Source organism: Rhinolophus ferrumequinum (assembly GCF_004115265.2).
Source record: "Rhinolophus ferrumequinum isolate MPI-CBG mRhiFer1 chromosome 15 unlocalized genomic scaffold, mRhiFer1_v1.p scaffold_54_arrow_ctg1_1, whole genome shotgun sequence".
NCBI lineage: Eukaryota > Metazoa > Chordata > Mammalia > Chiroptera > Rhinolophidae > Rhinolophus > Rhinolophus ferrumequinum.
In genome coordinates this window covers 15,633,173-15,655,527 of record NW_022680357.1, presented here as the reverse complement: position 1 = coordinate 15,655,527, position 22,355 = coordinate 15,633,173, and the positions used below count along the sequence as shown (strand labels likewise).

The following is a 22,355-nucleotide window of genomic DNA, read 5'->3' as shown; positions in this document are numbered from 1 at the left end:
GTGTGTGTGTGTGCCCGAGGCTGGAGCGACCTGGAGACCTGTCCCGCGCATCTGGACTGCTTACGGCGCACTGTGGTTGTGGGGTGAGTGTCCTCGAATTTGGGACATGGGAGGGGGTCGCCTCAGTGCTCCGAACAAGGACCGTGGGGCTTGCGCGGGTGGGCGAGCGCTATTGGTGAGGGGTTGGGTGCGCAACAGTCCGCAAGGCGGGAGCCAGGACCCGGGCTCGGAGGCGGGGCTCGGAGGCTCCGGGGGCGGGGCCGGGCGGAGGGGCGGGGCTGCGGCGGCTGCAGCAGCGCGGGCCGGGCCAGGGGGCGCTTCGCGAGGCAGCGGTTCCCGAGGGCGATGCAGTGAGGCCGAACCGCCGGGCAGGCGCGCGCGGGGCGGGGGCCGCGGCCGCGCTGCAGAGATGTGACTCAGGCGGAGGGCCAGCGGGAGCGTCGGCGCTGCGCGGCCGCGGGGGTAAGTGAGTGCGAGCCATGCCGGTGGGGTGGAAGGCGCTGCAGGCCCCAGAAACTTTTCCTGCTGTGGACTTGGGAGGATTGGGGGGCCTGCTTCTGATGCTTTTCTAATTTCCCCAAGGGATTAGTCTGTTGGGGGACATGGGGGATCCGGATGGGGGGAACCACAGTGCAGCGGGCAAGGAGCTGCAGAGAGCAGAGCTGGGATCAGGGAAGGGCTGGGGACCTTTGGGGGGGTCGCTGTTTCCCCGGACCAGCTGGAGATCCAGGTACGGGGGCGATCACAGGTAAAGGACAGCTGGGAGTAGTGTAAGAGGGTCCAGCCATGCCCGAGTGACTCGTCGTGTGAGGGGAGCCGCGGGCAGGTCCCGTGGGGACTGATGGAGCCGGGGGCACAAGGGCCGGGCTTTGGGGGTGAGCTGCCGCACCTGCCGCAGGGGTTGGAGGCCAAGCTCGCAGCCGGCTGTGGCTGCGCACCACGGGACAAGGAGGGGACACTGCGGGCAGAAAGAGGCAGAGCTGAGACATCGGGCTGGGGGACAAATGAGGGAAGGCTGCATACAATGGCGGGGGGTGTGGGGGGTGGCGTTTCTGTTCGGCCAGGCTGGAGGTGACGACTGGCCCTGTGCCGAGTCCCTTCTCCTTTGGGGGACAGGGGCTCGCCTCCGGGATCCTTACCTCCCGCACCCGCCTTGGCCCGGGGTGGGGGGGCTGGTTAACCAGTCGGGGAGGGGAGCACCGACCTTGCCGCATAGGACAGCCCCAGCGCAGCTCGCGGGTACATTGCCCGGCCCTTACTCTGTCACAGACAGGCCTAGCCAATAACACCCCCCCCCACACACACACACACACACACTGTCCCCTGTTCGCTAAGGGGGCGGCTCCTTGGAGCGCGGACAAAGGCCCCTGGAGTGTGGCGGGCAGCGGCGTCCCCGTCTGGGGCCCCGGCCCACGCGCCACATTGGCTGCCCGACTGCGCCAGGATGGATGAGGGGGACGGGGACTCGGGGTGGGGGGAGCACCTGAGCAGAGCCCGGGAGGAACTGGGGGTCCTCTCAAAGACGAGAAGTTGGGGGCGGGGGCAACTTGGCACAAAAGCCTCGGAACTTCAGCCAAAGAACCTTGATTGAGAAGTTTCCTGGGTGGGGCGGGGGCTTTCGGGGGATTCAGACTTTGAGTTAAACTGCATGTAAATGGCTGTAAATAGAATGCAAATCGGCGTCTGTCGGCTGGGAGCCCTCCAGTAGGCCAGTTTTGTTTCTAGACTGTGGAGTGGACGTTTCCTGCTCGTTCCCAGCTCGTTCCCAGCTCTAAGGCTGAAAAGGGGTCAGCTGAGTTGGGAAGGGACGAAAATGGAAGGGGAAGGATTCGCCATTTGGGGCACAGGCAGCAAGACAAGCAATCTTGTTAGAAAGAGAACCTCAAAATCTTAGTGGTTAATTTGCTATTTCAGTAAGTGTGCCACAGAAGTGGGTCTGGGGCACTGCAGTGTATAACATGGACTCGGGGCTGGGGAGGTGGTGAACAAGCACAAATAAATACCGTGTTGCCCCGAAAATAAGACCTAGCTGGACTATCAGCTCTAATGTGTCTTTTGGAGAAAAAAATTAATACAAGACCGGGTCTCTGCGTCGTGGTTTATATTAAAGTAAGACCGGGTCTTATATTAATTTTTGCTCCAAAAGACATATTAGAGCTGATGGTCCGGCTAGATCTTATTTTCTGGGAAACACGGTAGATACAACTTTCCATTAGGACAAGGACTGCCCGGAAAATAAAACTCAGTGCTGTAAAAGAAAGTGACGTGACAAGGGTTTGTGTACACAAGACTGGGGGGAGTGGCATTTTAGTGGAGCCCTGCAAGATGGGGGACACCCCCACACACACACCCACCACTGGGAGATCTTGTGGGAGAGACTGAACCAGGCAAAGGGCACTACAAATGCAAAGGCTTTGGGGGTGGGAATGAAGTTAGAGGAACTGAACAAAGCCTATTGTGTCTGGAGCTCGTAGGCAGATTGGGGTGGGCAGGGGAGGGGATGGCAGGGACCAGTCAGACCTCGAACTTTTGGGCCACGGAAAGTATTGTAGGTTGTATACTCCTTGGGCCAGTGAACCCTTAGAGAGTTTTGAGTGGGAAGCCACGGGATCTGATTTTTAAAAGCTCCTCTGACCTCAATAAGGACTTCCCTTTCATTCTGCCTCTGTGGATGGCCAGGCGCCGGCAGCCTCTGAGGGTCCCTGTCCAGCCTGCGGGGAACGCTTTGAACCTTGCCAGCCCTGGGAGCCCACTCAAGGAGTGGCTCGGGCTTTTAACTCTTCTCCCCACTTTGACGCAGTCCTTTCCACCCTGAGCGGCCCCCACCCAGATCCCACGGCCCCACAAACACTTCTACACAGAGAGCTTCCTGGGGGTTCTGAGTTAGTCACATTTTCTTCTCCGGATTACAGCCTGAGAGGAATCACCCAGCCAGCCGGCCAGCCGGAAAGGGCAGCCAAGGATGCAGTTTGCATTTAAATGATTGCTTTTATTTACAGGATCAGAGCTGCTTTGCATATTCCTGTGCAAAGAGCTTGTGTTCTGGCAACCCTATTTACTAACCTCTGAGGGTTATTAAATTCCAGGGCTCCCAAACAGGCTGGTGGTCTGGGCGGCACTGGGAAATGAAGATTGCGAGATGGTGTAACATAAAAAAGATAACACAGGGTGAGATTGCAGCTCTAGGAAAGTGCTTCATGTCAGTTACCTCCTACCAGTTGAATCCTGTCCGGCAGGAAATGCACCAGCCACTGGAACGGGAGTGGGCTGGGACAGAGTGTAGCTGGGCCCCCGCCAGACACAGGGGTGGTCAAACCAGGGGTGCCGTGGAAGGGCCTTGAGGTCAGGAGTTGGGAGAAATGGGGCCAGTCGCAGCTTGGCCCGTAAATTCCAGTAAACGTCTGCCAAGCTGCCTTACCTCTACCTTCATTTTCCCAGCGGGACAATGGGAATCACGATTATCTTCTTAATAACACTAGTCTACACCCTGTGTGCCAGGTACCTTGCTGGGTCCTTTTCGTGAGTCTTTTCACTCCAGTATCGTTATGCTCATTTCACAAAGAGACTGAGCGGCAGAGAGGTTAAGAATTGCGCGGTGGCTTCCCTCCCACTGAGGTCTTCTGCTCTCCAGGAGACAGATGGGAGTGTGAATTCTGTGCCAGGTATTCATCTGGGAACCGAAGTAGTAAACATGCCCAGGAGTAGGAAAGCCCCTCTCCATCTGCGCAGTTTTTCTTTCCTTTCCATGTTCCAGTGCCTCCCCCCCTTCTTTAGAGAAGGTGGTTTTACGGTGCCTCTGACAGGGGCCCCTGGGGTGGAAAACGAGTGGCCTCCTTGGAGCCTCAGTGATGGTGACCAAGGCAAGGCTGGTCAGATGGTATGCTCCCGAGGGGGACTGTACAACCTGTATCTCCTTTCCCACGGGTGGGTAGGAAGGTGGGATGCTGGTTCCCCGAGAATGGCTCGTGTCCTGGCTCTGAGTCCTCGTCAGAGACACTCGGTTTCAGGGTACCCAGCTTGGCCTCCATTCCTCTGGCCTGGGTTCCTCTTGGGAAAATCACCCTCACTGTGAGGTTCCCACGTAGAAGTACCTGTAGCAGAGATCGGGGGGCTTGGGGGTTCTCAGGGCAGACCACCCCCAAAGGTATCACCCCTTCACACCACTTCAGGGACCTCGTTACTTGGTGCGTGATGGGGGAGGCTGGCAACCAGTGGTGGACAAACACCTGGGTGAGCCCCACTTCCAACTCCGTCTCCATGGCAACCACCCCTCCTGGAAAAGCAGTCAGAAAAGCTCACAGCCTCAGAGGGGGAGTATTTGCCAATCTTTTCTATTTATTTAACAGACACTTTATATTACTGCTTTCCCAACGTTAACTACTGCCCTAAACCCGAATTCGTCATTATTTTAATCCTCACAACAGCCCCCGCTTGATGGGTGCTATTTATCACCCTCATTTTGCAGATAAGGAAACTGAGGCAAGAAAGGCTAAAGCAGCTGCCTGGGGTCACAGGGTGCTAGCAAGGGGCAGGAGCCGGACTTGGAACCGGAAGGTCTGACTCGGAAGGACGGGGAGCTGGGTGAGGAGCGCGGCTGGGGGAGCAGCCCTGCCCTTCAGGCAGGCAGCGCTGTCCTTCTGGCGCAAGGAATCCTGCCTGCATTCTTTCCAGCCTCTGCAGGCCCCAGCTCGTGGGGGAATGGAGACATGGAGCGCGCTGCTGGACCACCTGCTTCTGGCCCCTCTGCAGGGAGACAGTGTGAGAGTGTGAGAGTGAGAGTGTGTGTGTGTGTGTGTGAGATGCAGGGTACTGAAGAGCTGAATGAGGCACATTTCTGGGAGCCTGGCTGGCAGCAACGGTAATTAGCATGTGAGCCAAGGCTCGCACATTTGTTCGCATTTATTCATTACTCCTTTTGAGGAGATGCATGCCTCCGTCCCACATCCCACGGGTTTGTTGCCATATATTCATCCCGTTCCCGTCAGCCCTGCCTGGCGGCTGACTCGAAACCTCTAATCTGTATTGTTCAGTTTGGGGTTCCTGGAGAGCTGCTCCGCAGGCCGTGGTGGGGCGCCAGGTGGCTGGTGCAGCAGGAAGGGCTTACCTGACAGTGGGCGCCCCCGCTGCACATGTCTTCAGGGTGCCCCAGCATCTGCACACCCTTGGGGCTTGTGGAGATGGGGGGCTGGGCCCGCTCCCCGATAGTGCGCCTTCTAACAAGTTCCCAGGTGACGCTGTTGCTGCTGCCCTCAGCACCCTCCGCTGTGAGATGGCAGTGAGAGCATCTGCCTGCTGTTGAGTGACGGTTGGAGACTGTATTTAGCAATTCATTCATTCAGTAACTGTGCCGTGAGCCCTGCCCATGTGCCAGGCACTGGGGTTTGGTGCAGAATAAGATAGACCAGGGCCTGGGGGTGGGGGTCCGGACCAAAAAAGTAATCAAATACAATGACTGAAAATTGTGGCACATGCGACAAAGATCAAAAGTACTGGCACGCAGCGTGACGGGGGTGGGAGAACCTAATCCAGACACACTGGCCAGCGCAAGGCTCGCCAGGTGACATGTCTGGATCCCTGGTCTGTGTTAAGAGCCCGGTAACAACCGTACAGTTGTTTGGCTCTTGGCTCTGCTTTCTAGCTGAGTGTGACCTTGGACAAGCCAGCTGACCTCCTTGTTTTACTTCCTGTGAAATGGAGACAGTAATGGCACTTGCTTTATAGTGTCGCTGTGCAGATTATAAAGGCGTTAATGTATGTGAAGAGCACAGAAGAGTGTCGGGAGCACAGGAAGCACCGTGAGTCAACAATTACTGTCACTCAACTGGCAGTAACAGAAAACTCTGCAGGGCATTTCTGAACTCTCCAAAAATCCTAGATGGGCCGAACCGGCTTCACTCTGGGAGTCGGTCTGTGGGCCTCCCGGTCACCCAGGGACGAGTGTTCTATAGATTGGGGTGCCTATCCACTCCTGGGTATCCTTCGCAATGATAAAGACCCACCTGAGACAACTGGACCCTCCCAAAGCCCCTGGCTGCCTTGTTGCTGGGGACATAGGACTTCCTGAAAGAAGGGGGGCCACATGATGTTGGAGGAATAACAACCTCTCTGTCGGCAAGTAATACAGATCCAGCTCAAAGTGGCTTCATCCAAAAAAGGGAAGTTAATTGGCTGCTAGAACTGCAAAGACCAGGGTTTCTGGCTTCAGGCATGGCTGAATCTAGCCATTCAATGTATGAGGACTCTGTGCCGTCACTTTACCGTTTGCTCTGGGTTGGATTTACTCTGGCACAGGTTCTGTCCCTATGACGGCAAACGGTACCTCTCCAGCTCCAGGCCTATGCTCTTCTAGCTTACCAACCCCAACAGAATCAGAGGACCTCTGTAGTTCATTGTACCAAATATCCTAAGGCTGATTATCATGCGTCTGGTGGGGCCATCCAGGTGCCTGTCTATGAACCAATCAGTGTGGCCAAAGGGCGGGATAAATGCTCTGATTGGCTAGGCCTGCGTCAGGTGCTCAGAGCTAGGGCTTGAGGTGGCTCTCCAAAGGCAAAGCAGGAACTCTTTTCAGAAATGGGACAAATGGATAGTAGGCGACCAAAACAACAGCTGTCCCGGAAAGAGAAGGTTCCACTCTCAGGAATGAGAGCAGAAATCAAGGGTGTGTCCATTTACCATGTCAGGAGTGGGAGCTGCAGACCTGGAAGTTCAGAAGCGTGGTCGCCATCTTGGTTTTTTCCATCATCCCCATTGGTTTCCTGTTGTGGTTGGAAGGCTGGTCGGGAAGGAGGAGGAGCTGGGGAAACCGAGTCCCAGTTTGCAGGCCGGTCTCCCGTAGAGAGAGGAAATCTCAGGAGAGTGAATGGAGGCAGCTAACGAAGGCCAAGTTCCTGCAAGGAGAGGACGTGGGGTGAGAGCCTGGCTGGTTTCCCGACATCTTTCCCATCAACTCTGACCTCGAGTGTAGAAACCAGGCTTTCTCAACCTCAGAACTATTGACATTTGGGCCAGATAATTCTTTGTTGCTGGGGGAGGAGGGCATCCTCTGCATTGGAGGATGTTTAACAGTGTCCCTCGCCTCTACCCACTACGTGCCAGTTGCACTCCCCTCCCCAGTTGTGACAACCAAAAATGTCCCTAGACGTGGCCAAATGTCCTGTGGGGTCAACACTGCCCCTGGTTGAGAACCACTGGCCTAGGGGGCATGTGGAGAGAGGGCTGGTGATCAAGACCCCAGGAACACATCCCTACCCCTCATCCCCCCAGCCCGACGGGGGGTGCGGTTGGCTGCTGAGTGACCGAGAGAGGCTGCACGGGGTGTGTCCTGTTTACTCACTGAGAAGTCTTCTAATTGCGTTTGCCATTGATGAGATATGTGGGGGGCCCCTTCACCGTGTCGGGGCAGCTGATGGCATTTTGCTCAGACATTACTGGTTCTTGAATATTCACCCCCATTATGCTTACAGGACGGTGTGACAAGCGGTTCTGGGTCAGGACGATATTTTTCCAAAGGGTGGTATGTTGGGATATGCCACTGGGCGTGCAATGGGAGTTACGTCAACAAGCAATTTTAACATTTCAAGAGAGAAGTATTGCAATGTGTGGAGTTCTCTTTTAAGTGAGTTGATTTCAAGGACTTGGTGAGTCAGTTAAGTTAATAGCTGCACAGGTGGTGTGTAGACAAGGCATAAGTAGCTGCAGTGGCACTCCAGTGGCCGACGTGGCAGGGCCACGAATAGTGGCTAGACGGTGGGCCCGATTGCCATTGTTTGGGGTGCATGCTCACCCCTAATTTGCTTCAGTGGGATGCTGAAATGCTCATGTAACGCGCATTGCTTGCCGGACGCCTTCTGTTCCGAGCCCGCCTTCTCTCATCTATAGGCAAAGGTGACGGTCCCTGTAGCACCGGGCTCCTTCTTAGTCGGCGGCCTCAGGGCCAAGGCAGGATGGGAGCTGCTCTCCGGATCCTGTAAAGGAGCAGAGAGAGGTGGTCGATACAGCATTTACTTAGGGGAGCCCCAGGGACCCGCTGGAGCTGCCTGGAGTTGGCTGGTGACAGCCCCACGTGGGTGGAGCTAAGGCAGCGAGTCACTCTGGAGCTGTGCAGGCCGGGGCTCGCTGAAGGCCAGGCTGCCCTCGAAAGCAAGGGGCAGTGGGCAGAGGAGAGTCCTGGTGACTCGGGTATTTTCTCAGCATCTACTTTGTGCCAGAAATGTGCTAGTGCTTGAGTCTCCCCGTGCTGCTCATCCTGGTGATTTCGCCCTCAGGGGACACTTGGCAGTGTCTGTCTGAAGATCATTTGGGTTGTCACAATTGGGGGAGGGGGGTTGCTGCGGGCACCTAGTGGCTGGAGGCCAGGGACACTGCTAAACATCCTTCAAGGCACAGGATGGGCTCCACAACACAGAATGACCACATGCAAACAAAATGTCAGTCGTTCCGAGGCTGAGAAACCCTGGTCTATGCTGATGAACAAGACGGTGTCCCTGTCTTCCTGCAGCTAGCCATAGAGAAAGAAAGGGAGGGCTGGGAGAAAGAAAGGAAACAGGCACAAAGATGACAGGTATTAGAGCTAAGACATAGAGAGGAGGCTACAGTAGAGAAGAATGGGGGTGTGACCTTGGCCAAGGTCTGAGTGGATGACATCAGTGCTGAGCCCAGCGGTGGAGGGGTGGGGCGGGGAGAGTTTTCCATCCTGGGGGTGGGAGGAGCATCCAAGCACAGGGAACATGGGTTAAGCCCATCCCCAGCTTGCATGGGGGCCAAAGAGCATCCTATGAGAGCATCCCCAGAGAAATGGACTGGCGTGGAGTGAGAGGATGGGTTCTCTGGAAATGTTTGGGGGGTGGGGGAGGGGGTGGGAGAAGAGAGGGGCAGGGTGGAACCCAGGAAGACAGTTCATTTTGGGTCTACGAACGGTACTACATGTGAAATGCTGGGAGGTTTCTAGGAGCTGGGTGGTATGACCTTGGGCAAGTGTCCTAACCTCCGGGAAGCTATTTTGTCTCCTGTGTGAGGATTGGCTGAGAGCGAGTCATCGCTGCCAGCTGTTACCACTCAAAGACGGAAATGGGGTGATGCGTGCCCTTCTCCCAGCAGGCCTTGGCCCACGGCTCTCTCTTTCAAGTTTCATTTTATCCCCTTATTTTTGAAGAGGTCAGAATGTGGCCTCAAATGCAAAGACTCTGAAAGGTTATTCAGAGAAAGTGAGTCTCCCTCTGACCGTCTCCTCTGGTCACTAGTGATGACGACTCATGGTGGTTCACTGGGCCCGGCCACGGGTACAGATGGGAGCCCAAATCCACCCTCCATCCCACCCGCCACGACTGGCTGTGCTGCCTGGAGAAAGGGGTGCGTTTCCCTGTGTGTCCAAAGGCAGGATGTGGGCTGGCGGGTTTGAAGTGAGGTGGGTCTTAAAGAAGTTGGGAGAGGAGGAGAGTCTAGCTGTGAATTGATCTTTTTTCCTCCCACTCTCACCCCCGACTTTCCTGGAACGTTCATGGTGTCAGAGGGAAAGATGAGAACCCAGCAAGCCCTCGCCTTCCTCCTGCTCTTTGTGATCGCCTCCGGGGCCTCTGAGAACACCAGCACGTCCCGGGGCTGCGGACTGGACCTCCTCCCTCAGTACGTGTCCCTGTGCGACCTGGACACCATCTGGGGCATCGTGGTGGAGGCCGTGGCCGGGGCGGGCGCCCTGATCACGCTGCTCCTGATGCTCATTCTCCTGGTCCGGCTACCGTTCATCAAGGAGAAGGACAAGAAGGACCCCGTGGGCCTCCACTTCCTCTTCCTCCTGGGGACCCTGGGCCTGTTCGGGCTGACGTTCGCCTTCATCATCCGGGAGGACGAGACCATCTGCTCCGTGCGCCGCTTCCTGTGGGGCGTGCTCTTCGCGCTCTGCTTCTCCTGCCTGCTGAGCCAGGCGTGGCGCGTGCGCAGGCTGGTGCGTCACGGCAAGAGCCCCTCGGGCCGGCAGCTGGTGGGCGTGGCGCTGTGCCTCATGCTCGTGCAGGTGGTCATCGCGGTGGAGTGGCTGGTGCTGACCGTGCTGCGCGACGCCAAGCCCGCCTGCGCCTACGAGCCCATGGACTTCGTGATGGCGCTCATCTACGACATGGTCCTGCTGGCGGCCGCCCTGGGGCTGGCCCTCTTCACGCTCTGCGGCAAGTTCAAGAAGTGGAAGCAGAACGGGGCCTGCCTCCTGGTCACGGCCATCCTGTCTGTGCTCATCTGGGTGGCCTGGATGACCATGTACCTCTTCGGCAACGCCGAGCTGCGGCAGGGGGACGCCTGGGGCGACCCCTCCTTGGCCATCACGCTGGTGGCCAGCGGCTGGGTCTTCGTCATCTTCCACGCCATCCCCGAGATCCACTGCACCATCCTGCCGGCCCCGCAGGACAACACCCCCAACTACTTCGACACGTCGCAGCCGCGGATGCGGGAGACGGCGTTCGAGGAGGACGTGCAGCTGCCGCGGACCTACATGGAGAACAAGGCCTTTTCCATGGATGAACACAACGCAGGTAAACGCACGGGGGCGCCGCCCGCTGGGGGAGGTTCCCGGGCCGTTTGTCCTAAAAGGACGCTCTTGCTCGCCAGTGGGGAAGGCCGGTCCTGGCAGAGCAGAGCCCACAAACGTTAACCCCGGGCAACGTTGATTTAGAAGTTTTATTTATTTAGATTTTTTTTTTTCCCCTATCAACTGCCAGCTAATTTAATATAAACATCCAGGTTTCTGGCTTCTTTTGAAAAGTTGGATCTGGCAATGCCAGGCCGCAGTTCCCAGCCAGTAGCAATTGTCTGGAACTGGCGAGAAGGCCCTGCCTCTCCCCCCTCACCGGGTTGTGGCTGCCCCTTTAGATGGGAATCCACTTCCTTTTTTTTTGGCCACACTCCCCATCGTTCCCTATCGTCCCTGACCCAGCCACTCTAACACGTTGACGCGAATTACCTGGCTCCCTGCAGGTGTCTGTGGTTGCAGCCCATGTGTAGATGGTGAGGGACAGTGCTCGTGCCCCCACTCTTACATCCGACACCACGAGTGTAGGAATTTGGGCCCCCGAGGCAGACGTCTGGGTTCAGATCCTGCTTCCGCCACTTCCTGGACGGGTGGCTTTGAGTAGATTACCTCTCTGCACCGCAGTTTTTCTCTCTGTAGAACAGAAACGAGAGAATGTGCCTCACAGAGCTGTACTCAGCAGTAACACGCTGAGTACCGGACGGAGGGGCTCCCACAGTTCCTGGCACGGTGGGTGCGCGTCTTGGTTGGGTTCCCCCGAAAGCAGAACCTGAGACCTGGTGCAGGTGGCTGACTAAGGAGGTCAGGATGGGGATCACCTCCGGGAGCCCAGATGGCCATTCAGGGGATGAGCAGAGGCCAGGGGCCTGGCCAGTCTCTGTGGTCCTGGGAGCCACCTCTTACTCAGCTATTTCTGGACCAGGATCCTCTTTATCTGAGCCCCGGGGACACCCCGGGGACTCAATGGTAGTGGGAACACCGGAAATGGATGTAAATTTTTGTACATTCATTGGGGGATGGGGCTGTCATTTTGTCAGGTTCTCAGAGCCGTCTGTGACCCCCTCCCCCCACCACTGATGGTTAAGAACTTGATGGTCTAGCTTCCTTGCAGTGAAGTGGGGATGCTGGAACTACACAAGTACTAAAAGTAAGGATGGCTAACCTTTACTGTGTGCTTATCATGGACCAGGTACTGCTCGGAGCATTGTAGTAGCTAACCTCACTTCGTGCCTACAATAACCCAGTGAGGTCCATTTGCAGACAGGAAACTGAGGCACAGAGTGACTTGTCCAAGAGGCAGAGGCGGGTGTGAACCCAGGCGGGCTGACTCCAGAGCCGACACGCCTGACCACGCTGCCACAGAATTACTCTTCTCAAAGGATGTTACAGTCCCACATCTCAACGACATGGCAGGACACCTGGGTGCATTGAGAAGACAGGGGTATCGGTCCCATTTTACAGATCAGGACACTGAGGCAACTTGCTCAAGCTCATGCTGTAAGTACACAGCAGAGCAGGAAGGGGGAAAGATGGTCTTCTGAATCCCACAACACGCATCCTTTCCTGTGAAAATGCAGCCCATACTTCATATCCACAGAAGACCCAGAGAGCAAAGGGAGCTGGGACCCAGGTCGGGACCAGCAGTGCTTGGGCTGGCACAGCGGGTAATGGGGATCCAGAGGTGCCCCCACCCGGTCTGTTTCACACCCTGACATGTACCAAAGCCAAGTAACTTGTCTTTCAGTCCCCCTCTTTCTTTTCCAAAACAAGAACAGCTTTATTATTCCTTTCTAATGACAAAAGATCAACAATAATCGTGTAGAAGGTTCGGCAAGTAAAAATGATAAAAAATGCTCCAAGTCCCATTGCCCAAAGGCAGCTACCGCTGTGTGTTTGCCCCCATCTTGCCAGACTCCTCTCGATGAGCATACACACAGCCTGCCTGTCCCCACCCCCCGAGTCCCCAACCACGACAATCTCATGGAGCCACTCTTAACCTGGCTACACATCAGATTCACTGGGGCCGCTGAAAACAGTGCCTGCCCTCATTCTGATGAAGTCTGTTTGGGTGTAGGTATTCTTTAAGATCTCCAAGTGATTCTGAGATGTAAGCAGGTTGAAACCACTGGTCTCAGAGGTGCCGCGCAGTGTGCTTGCTTAAATCAGTGTCATGGCTGGAAGCCCTCCCAGGTCAGTGACCACAGAGCGACACCGTCTTTCTCAAGATGCAGAGCTTTCCATAATTTAGTTTTCTGACCTTCAGCTGGTGAGTATTCCACTTGCTTCTGGCTTTCCATATAAAGTCATGCTGCAATGAACAATCTTATCCATTCATCTCTGTGCCCTCGCTCACTTAACTCCTTGCAGAAAAACCCCCTAGACTGCACCTAAAGGTGCCTCAAAGAATCTGCAACTTTAAATCATAATATGTACTGCTAGACGGCTCCCCAGAACGGTAGGCTCATTTACTGTGCCCCCCTCAATCACTGTATGAGAGCCCCATTTCCTCGCTTCTTTACCAACCTTGGATGTTGTCAGACTTTTTAAAATAGCCCTATTTTGCATCGTTCCAAACATGTGTCCACCGAAATTCACAAGGGCCCAGGCAGGGCGGGCTCCAGGCAAAGCCAGCTCCCTCAGAAAACTCGCAGAGAGAGGCTCAACTAGCCGGGGCTGCCTTTGTTCTAGAAACACTTGCTTTGCTAGCTGGGGAACACGTGGGCACGCCCCCCTGCCACCGTAAGGACAGCTGTTGTCATTTTTGGTGCTGACCTCGGCCAGCTTATATTTTAGGGAACCAGGACCCACCAGGGGCCTTGCCCAGGAAACAAAGTGGTCCTCTTTCTCTTGCATTTCCAGCACCTCAGCAGCCTCTGCTCCCTTATTTCCTTCCCCTGAGTGAGACCCCCGATATATACACGACTTTACCAGCCTAATGCTTATTCATAAGTATCAACAAGGCATGAGGTATGTGAGTTAAAAAGATGTGAAAATATACTGAAGTATGTAGCACCTCTTGTCGGAAAGATCACATGTTGGAAAGCGTTAATGAGACGCATTAAATGTTCACCTTTCCAAGGAGCAGGAAAGAAAAGTGTTCTTTCTTCTGTTAGGGGATTTCGGCTCTCAGATCTCATTAGGGCCACAGGCTATTTAAACTCTGACCCTCAGCTTCGCAGTGCAAGGCCCTGAGTCGGCTTGGCGGACAGGGCCAGTCTAGCCTCACCTGCAGTCTAGACAGGAGTAGGCTGGCATTCAACCTATGGTCTTTGATTCCTGTGAGGACCCCCTTATGGGTGGGCCCTGCTTGCCTTTTAAAGCTGACTGAGGTCAGAGTAGGGTGTTAGTTGGGATTCTTGAAGTTGCAAGTGATCAAAAATCTGATTTGAAGCAGCGTAACCGAAACAACAACAACAAAACTAATGTACTAGGGACAAGCTTCAGGAATGGTTAGATCTCGGAAACTCAAGGTGACAAGATTTGGTCTTTTCCCACCTCTCGGCTCTGTTAGTATCAGGGCAGTCCACAGCTCTACGCTTGCACAGTGTCCCAGTAGAAAGGAGGACTAGTTCCCAGGGTGCGTAAACAAAAATCCCAGAGTTAGCTCTGATTGGACCTGATGGCCCTTCCTTGACCAATCAGCATGGCTGGTGAGATGTGATGCCCTGAATGGCCAGGCCTAAATCCCATGTCCACGTCGAGGCCAGGGGAGGAGGCAGCCAACGCTCAGGGAGCTGGAATGTTGAGAGAGACGTTTACCAGAGGAGAACCACAAAGAGCTACTACAGAGGGGGACCCCAGGGCCAAGGCACCCCCCCACACACAGCTGGCTTGTAGAGTCGAGGGGCATCTGTTGACTCCAACAGATTCCCCTAGCACAGCTGGCCAGGTCTCTGCATTATGAGGAACGCGGTGCTGTTTGGGCTGCCTTCTCGTCAAGCAGTTCTAGGCTGGGCACTGAGACAGTAAGAGTCCATGGACGGTGTCCTCTGTCCCCTGGTGCTGCGTCCTGGCTCCCCCAGGAAGGGCATTTCCTCACTTAGCACGTGCATAATGGGCTGCTGAAGGCGTGGAGATGCTAAAGCATACATCATGAGGGTATCTTGGAACATGCGTTCCCTACCCTGCCTCAGTTTCTTTGGTCCAGTCGGGGCTGAGATGCCCCTCATGTCACTTAAATTCAAGTTGCTTCTAAGGAACTAAGTACGATGTTTAAAAACATAGCATTTGGAGCCAGGATAGTGTGATGGACAGATTCTCTGCCTGAGTTGAAATGTCGGTCCTGCCACTTACCAGCTGTGTGACCTTGGGCAAATTACTTAACCTCTCTGTGCCCCACGTAAAGTGGAAATAATCAAAGTACCGACAGTGCTACGAAAACTGAACAAGTGAATATATGTAAAGTACTTTCACAGTGCCTGTCTCTTGGTTGGCACTCTGGGGAGATTAACTATATTACTGAGGTGATTTTTGGTCCCCTGCCCCAAGGAATGTGTGTAAGTCCCAAGCTCTTTTGCTACTTTTTAGCCAGAAAAAAATGACTCCTTTCAGGACACCTTTTAGGAGAGACTTTTCTTAGCAAAGTAAGATGGGTGTCTTCATTGAGAGTGAACATAATAAAGGTGCCATCGCACAACTGAGATGGACTTTCGTTTTGATTTTTTAATAGTACGTCTACTTTCTCCACTATTTTTTGAGAGCAGTTTTAGGGTGACAGAAGAATTGAGCAGGAAATACGGCGAGTTCCCACATGTCCCCTCCCCCGGTGTCCCTGGTATTAACGACTTCTATTGGTGTTCCATCCGTGTTGCGATTGAGGCTTGGCCTTTCCCAGAATATAATAGTTGGAGCCGTAACAGCATGTAGCTTTTACAGACTGGCTTCTTTCACTTAGCAATGTGCATTTAAGTTTCCTTCATGTCTTTTTGTGTAATTTGGTTTTTCTTGATTAAAAAAGAAGGGGGGCGGGGAATCTCTAAAAGTACACAGAAAGGAAGAAACACCATTTGTCCACCTTTCAGAAGTAAAAGGTGCTGGCATCGTTTGCCACCTTTGCTTCAGCTCTCCCTGTTTTTCCTATTTAGAAATAACCCTCCCCAAGGGGTTGGGCTCCCTCTGTTCTGTTCCCCCTCACTTTCCCCGTGAAGATGACCTTTATCACGGGATGCCCCCACGCGTGTGTGATGTTGCAGGGTGTGGGTTGAACTTGATGTGAATGGCATTCTGGAGTGAGGTCTTTTGTCAGAGGGATGCAGAGGTGCTTCCTTGTCACGCATGCCCTGCGGGGGCTTGGGGGTGCGGGGAGGCTAGAGGCTCAACCCTGCCCCACTCCCGGCCTGCAGCCTGGATTCTACAAACTTCCCAACCCCACTGAGATGGGTCAGGCTCTCTGAGAGCCAGAGAACAAAGCCCCTTTGTGACTTTTGTTTGAAATCTGGCTTGTGACAAAGAGGAGGCAGGTGGGAGGGGTCGGGGCAGAGCATGGCGTTGATGCCGTGGAAGAAAACAAAATCGGGTCTTGTTTTTTTGTGTGTTGTTTTTTTGTGTTGCCTTTGCCTCCCTCAGCTCTCCGGACAGCAGGGTTTCGCAATGGCAGCTTGGGAAGCAGACCCAGCGCTCCGTTTAGAAGCAACGTCTATCAGCCAACTGAGATGGCCGTTGTGCTCAATGGCGGGACTGTAAGTATCGAGAGGTGATGTGTTGGCAGGAAGCCTAAGAGCAGTGGGGGTTGGGTGGGGGGGGTGGCAGCTTCCAGCTCCAAAGGGGACACACTGCTCTGTGGAGGCTTCTGATGGGCCACCAAGACAGGCTCAAGTGACACCCCCCGCAGCTAGAACGCATGCGATGCTTCCATTTTTCTTCTTTCCCTCTCTACCCCCTTCTCCATGCACGGAGACCCACCTATACCTACTGCGCCACCTGTAAATTCGTTTGACAGAGTCCCTGTTTCTTGGGACTCCTGTACCCAGTGAATTCTCTGGCTTTCATTGCACGCAAGATACCTTCATTCTCTCCCTGGGAGGTGACTTGTAGGAAAAGCCCAGGATTGTGAAGCCCTGGAGGGTTTTGCTGACATCCAACCTAGTGTAGCTCCCCTTCACTTCCCCCGCCATCGTTGTGCCCCAGCCGGGTCCTGGGGTCCCCCGTCCCACCCCCACACACACACTCCTTAAGAGTTGTCTTAAGAAATGAAAGTGATTATCATTCCTCTCCCACGAACACAAAAGCAGGTTTACTGTCTGATGCCAAACAGACCGCCAGCAGAATTGTCACTGTTTATGTTTTGCCTGCGTGGAATGACATCATTTTGCTTCTCCAACGGTCCAAAGACGCACTCTCATTCCCACGTTTAATTTCCAAACATAGCTCGGTGCTTCTTCCAGAAACAACGCATGAGCCAGCTTACATGTGTCAATTGGGTTTCCATTCTTTCTATCATGTGCCAGTTCCATAACTCGCCCTGCGCTGCTTTTGTTTTTGATGGAAGTCAGGCGTGGTCTTTGATCTCTAAGGGAACTTTGGTTTTCTGGCCTCGCTAGGCATTGGCCTGCACGGGTTGGGAACAGGCTCAAAGACAAAGACTCACAGTTTTGCCTTCTGAAGCCCCCCTGCCATCCCTGGGGCTGCTTGGTTGTTGGGTGCCAAGAAAAGCCTGATGAGGCATTCCGCCTGGGTGCTATATGTTGTTAGAAAACGGCCCCATGCCCGTCACTCTTAAGCCCCCTTGGTCCCTTCACGGCATAAAAGCACCTGGACTTAGGAAGCAAAGTGGGTTTCTGGGTAAGGAAACATTCGTTCTGGATGCATGATTGCAGAGAAAGGGAGACAGCTTCCCAAGAAGGGAGCGGCATCACACGCTAGTAGCTGCCTTTTTGGGGGACTCTTCAGCCCGTTTTGAAAAAGCAAGGGAACGGGTCTTTGGCACGTTGGTAATGCGCTGGTTTCTGATGCTGATTTTGCAAAGCACAGAGTTCTTAGTGTGTTGTCCTTGTTTCCAGATCCCAACTGCTCCGCCAAGTTACACTGGAAGACACCTCTGGTGAAAGACTCAAGTTCCAGAGAATAAGAATCTCTTACCGATTTTATTCCCTGGCTGTGTCTTTCTTGAGGGAGAAATCAGTAACAGATCCAGGCCGCCACACAGCCAGGAGATTGGGGAATCCTAGACAAGGGGATTTCGTGTAAATGTGAACACTGCTGAACTGAAAAGCTAACACCGACTGCCCGCCCCCCCCGCCCCCCGCCACACACAGACAAACACACACACACACGTAATACCAAACCAACCTCAAGCCCCACAAACTAAAGCAACGCTAATTGCAAATAGTATTAGGCTCACTCGAAAATGTGGCCGGGAAGACCGTTTCATCCTTGGGGGATAGAACAGAACCAAGTTCACAGCCGGTGGCCCGGGCTGGTGTTTGGTTGAACATGGAGGTCCCCACGGCATGTCCCCTCCTCGACCGCGGTGGCCTCTGGGAGATGACCGTTTCACTGAGGAGGGCCAAAGGGACCCTGCACATTTCAAGGGGGGGGTCAGGAGCAGTTCAGGAGGTGGTGGGTGTGATTCCAATCAAATCGTGGGGTGAGCTTTACAACCAGTAGTGGTGGAGGGACCCTGACATGTGCCAAAGAGGAGATGCCATTTGGAAGCTGAAGTGACCGTCACATTTTTTTAGAGTGTGGTGACCAACCACTGTTCCTTCTAGGGGCCTCTTGCTCCAGCATGTATGGCAGGAAAGCAAGCCCGGCCTCCCTCCCTGGTGTTGCCATGGCAACACTCTGGCTTGGGGCAGCCGCCTCTTCCCTCAACCATCCCTCCCTCTTTCTGCTCTCTCCAAGCCCTCTCCCAATTGGATTCCCACATTCACTTCAAAAGGTCAAATGGGGCCCCCAGCTTGAAACCCCCTGGGCTGGCAGGCTGGAAGAAAGGCCAAGCAGATTTCCAAGATGACGGCTTGTGGCAGGGTATCCCGGGTGCCCTCTAGGATGGAGAGATGGCACCTTGCCGCCTGGCCTGCAGTGAGCGGTTGGGCCTCTTCCGTGGATGCAGTGCGAGTCGCAGGGTGGGGCGGGGCACGTAGGGCTTCCTCGCTGCTTTTGGAGGGTGGGGGGACATTTCTGACTTGGTTTTCCGCAAGTTCCATGAAAATGGTTCTCTTCAAAGCCCACTGTTTCTGTCATGGTTTCCATCTGTCCTCAGGAAGTCATTCTTTGGTTCTTTGGCATTTCGAACATCTCGGCCATTCAAAGCCCCATGTTCTCTGCACTGTTTGGCAGCATAACCGTAGCAACGATTCAAAGCAGAGTCTTAACCTGATGGCACGGAACGTATTACATGAGGGTGGGTCCTTCTGCATACACTCTAATCACTATATTGCTTTTTCTATACAACAACCCATAAGCCTTTAACCTTTAAAGAAAATGAAAAAGGTTACTGTTTGGGGGAAACTGACCTCTTCACAAGCCAATGTGTCTGAGCTGAGTATGTTTTAATAAACCTGACGATTTTTCTCGAGGCCCTAGTCTCTGCTGTGTCCTGTCCTTGTCCCCAGCCCCCAGCCCCCGATCCTTGCAGAGCAGTGGGGTAAACAAGGCCCACCCGGCCACCCGTGTGGCCCAACTCCGCGTTTTCCGTTCCTGCTAAGCGTCTTTCTTGTCACCACGCTTGGGGAGGGGAAAGCATGGCACCAGAATGCGCCCGCCCTAACCGTCACCTTCCGGAAGCTGCCTGCCCCTCCCACAGCATGTGCTTGCTTCTAGGGAATCACGGTCCAGATTTCTGTGTGAGGAGTATCATTGGGGGGGGGCCGAAAACATGGGGGACCTACTGGGAAGGAGTGGGAGGGAAAGAAGCTAGGGCCTGGGGTGGGGACGAGGGCGGGTGCATGCAGACCCAGAATCCTCGAAATACAGAAGTCTGCAAACCGCCGGGTCCAGGCTGGTGGAAACCGACTGCATTACACATTCTTGTGCCAGGAAATGGTCGCCCACCCCCGCTCCCTGGAGTCCTTCGGAGCTCCCTGACCCCACCTGTGACTCGGTCTGCAAGAGCCCCCTTGCAGAAGGGAGCAAGTCACACAACCGTTTTCTAAGTTCTTGGTGGTCCAGGAGTGTGCGGTGAGCTTGGCATGCATAAGTTGCTACGAGTGGAAAGTCACGTCTCACCACCATAAAAATGGAACCAGCTTTGAGTCACGGGAACCTCGCTTAAGGAGACCTGTCTTTCCTTCTTTTCTTTTCAAACCTCTGATACGTTCGTTATTGCGCTTTGGGTTTTGTTTTATTTTGGCTTTAAGATCGAAGCGTGGGTTGAAAGCCTTCCCAATGGGGGGCGGGGGCCGCGGAGGCTCGGCAAGTGAGGGGACAGCGCAGAGAACTTATTTTTCTAATGATTTCACCTGAAAGGGACAAAGAGACATCTTTGCCAAGAGACTGTGGCAGCCAGCGACCCCCATGGAGCTAAGTTTCAATATAAAATTAAGCGGCCCCTCTGTTGAAGATCTGTTTATGTGAACAGGACTTGGGGTAAAAGAGCTGTAAGAGGAGCATCTGTGAGCAAAACACCTAATTGTAAGCACAGACCTTTCCGTGTCTGGTTAGTAAAGTCACCTTGGGACTATAACAGCCACTCTTGCACCCCCTTTCCGTGGGAAATGCGTCTTCTATGCTGGATTTCTCCACTGGGGGTGGAGGGCGGGAACGAGTACCTCAGTACTGAATAACCAACGGCAAAGTGCTGTGTGTCGCCAGGGTTTCTAGCTCAGCTGCTGAACGCCGGGGACCCAGCGCTGTGAGCACAGGTTTCCTCAGGCCCACTGAACAAGCATGAATGTGGGGTGGTCCCCTGGGCTGGCTGAGTTGAACCCTGAACTGAAAGGGAGCATTTTTGTGGCTTTTATAATCCGTGCTGCGACGATCATACCAGCTTCACAGGAGTGCTCAGCAGGTGCTTTTCCTTAATTGACAAAGAGCTAAGGCTCATTTTTGATAGATAATATATATTTATTAAATGTATTAATGTGTGTTTTATAAGGTACCTTCATCCTTCCCTGGCTGACTGTTGCATCCTTATAAGAGAAAAAAAAAATCGTTAAAAGAAATTTCAAGACAATCAATGTGTACCATAAAGGACTGTATATAAATATTACAAATTGAAAAGGTTGTAAAGCATGGGCAGATAGGTTTTATTTTCAAAATGCTGTTAACACAAAAATAAAGGCTTTACTATTTACTTCAGATGTGTGGTAGCTTGTCGAAACCACCCAGGACAACCACTGGGCTTTCAGATGTGGCCAGAGGCTAAGTCTGGAGCGCTCTGAATTGGGCGATTCCTGGTTTTAGTGGCAAACCTCAAAATAAATGAGGGTAGGAAGTCAGCTTGCCCAGAAAAATGGGGGCTTGCTGTCATACTTTGGGGCCTCGACAACCAAAATCCTGCTACTGTGGTCGGGGTGTCCGGGTCTCATCTTGGGTGAGCTGCAAAAAGTGAAGGGCGAGTCTCCTTGGGAATCGATCGCAGGCGGTAACGTCTTTTTTTTTTTTACGAAGAGTACTCACTGGATAAATTGAAAACCCACTGCTGAGGTCTGGGACTTAAATTTAAATATGGCTCTTTGCAAAGGCAACCACAAGTGGGAAATTGGTAACCAGGACACTTCACCAACTTGGAACTCGAGTTCGCTGTACATTGTAATGGCGGTTGGTGCAGAAGAATATTCCTGAAGCTCTGATGACAAATAGATGGATGAAAGAATAACATGTGGGTATAAAGCAGAAAAGTAAGACTGGTACTTTCTTGCGATGAACGATTTGCACGAAAACATATCTGCCACGAATCCTATCTTTTTATGGAAACGGTTCTGGGTTCACATGTAGCAAACCTAGTCTTTAAAGAAAAAAACAACAAAGGAAGCATAATTTGGACATTTTGCTTGAATGAGGTCATTGGAGCTCGGAAGGGAAAGACACCAACAGCGTTTAAGGGGCTGGGGTGTTAGCTACAGTCTCCTCCTCCTCCATTCTGCATTTCACTGCAAAGAAACGAAAGAGAAAGTCAGGGTTGATTTCCACGCCTAGGCAGACCTGTCATTTGGAAATCTTCGACGTGTGGACAAGGCTAGTTGGACCGAAACCCACAGAGCGACTATGGCTTTGGCCCCATGGACCCACCGGGAAAACACAAGGGCTTTGTGCTCCGAGGGCAGCACCTGGTTTCCAAACCCATTCACGTGACGTGCATGGCCACCCGTAATTCAGTTCAGAAGAAGGTCAGAGTGTGCTTTGCGGGTCGGGGGAACTGAAGGAAGTTTTGCAGATGATGATGACAGATTCCAGGCTCTTGGCTCAACCCAGTCTGTCACCACTCACCCTGTTCCCCGCCCCCCCCCAACATTAAAAACTCAGGATGGTTCTGGGGTCGACACAAGGTCGAAAGAATCTTTTCTAGTGTTTCATGGTCCCGATGAGAATGTGATCTCGGTGATTTCCTGAGTCAGGCAAACAGGAAAGTGAGCTGAACACAGAGCACGGCGCTATTTGTAAGGGAAATGGTCCCCAGAGCTAAAATGTGGAGCCCCAGTTCCCTGGGTAGGGGGTGGGGTCCTTTTGGAAAGACCCACTTTTTTCAAATGTCTGCTTCTAGTGTCCAAGTGCTTGGTGGGACACCAGTGCCTGAAGCGGAGATTCTGAGCGAGGTCTCGGCTCTGGTTACTTGGGGAGCCGTGTTCTGAGCAGAAAGGACAGTGGAGGTTGTTACGTGTAGGGCACAGCTTTCAGTCGAGCCTGGACCTGGTCCTGATGTCCTCGTGCCCACGGGCACACACTGGCCACACCA

General features: G+C 53.6%; 2 protein-coding genes across 6 annotated transcripts in view; one reads left to right on the top strand and one right to left on the bottom strand.

The window, feature by feature from the left end:
• Positions 1-62: 62 nt before the first annotated feature.
• GPRC5B (G protein-coupled receptor class C group 5 member B) lies at positions 63-20,753 on the top strand. 3 transcript variants are annotated; one of them, XM_033101322.1, is made up of 4 exons: positions 63-83; positions 9,510-10,523; positions 16,085-16,197; positions 19,499-20,753. In XM_033101322.1, exons 2-4 carry the CDS (start codon positions 9,518-9,520, stop codon positions 19,544-19,546), a joined length of 1,167 nt encoding a protein of 388 aa, XP_032957213.1. In that variant the 5' UTR covers positions 63-83; positions 9,510-9,517; the 3' UTR covers positions 19,547-20,753. The 3 variants fall into 3 exon arrangements, with proteins under 3 accessions (XP_032957213.1, XP_032957211.1, XP_032957212.1); XM_033101320.1 differs by lacking the exon at positions 63-83 and adding an exon at positions 9,239-9,351; XM_033101321.1 differs by lacking the exons at positions 63-83; positions 19,499-20,753 and adding exons at positions 9,240-9,351; positions 17,518-19,038.
• Positions 2,527-22,355, bottom strand: part of IQCK (IQ motif containing K) — a 104,178-nt gene continuing 84,349 nt past the window's right edge. The window contains exons 9-12 of one of the 3 annotated variants that reach the window (XR_004422508.1): positions 10,952-11,152; positions 6,676-7,967; positions 5,105-5,292; positions 2,527-4,091 (exon numbers count right to left, since the gene is read on the bottom strand). Coding sequence is in view for 2 of the 3 variants with exons in the window: in XM_033101323.1 (XP_032957214.1) it covers positions 11,079-11,152 (74 nt within the window). In the remaining variant the exon portion in view is untranslated. Of the gene's footprint in view, positions 4,092-5,104; positions 5,293-6,675; positions 7,968-10,539; positions 11,153-20,678; positions 21,553-22,355 lie in introns of those variants that run through there. The other 2 variants (XM_033101323.1, XM_033101324.1) reach the window with 2 other exon arrangements.

Coding starts and splice junctions, on each gene's coding strand:
- GPRC5B (XM_033101320.1), top strand. CDS start 9,255: ATGGTGGTTCACTGGGCCCGGCCACGGGTACAGATGGGAGCCCAAATC. Junction 9,352..9,509: donor TGTGCTGCCTGGAGAAAGGG/GTGCGTTTCCCT, acceptor TCATGGTGTCAG/AGGGAAAGATGAGAACCCAG. Junction 16,198..19,498: donor TTGTGCTCAATGGCGGGACT/GTAAGTATCGAG, acceptor TTCTTGTGCCAG/GAAATGGTCGCCCACCCCCG.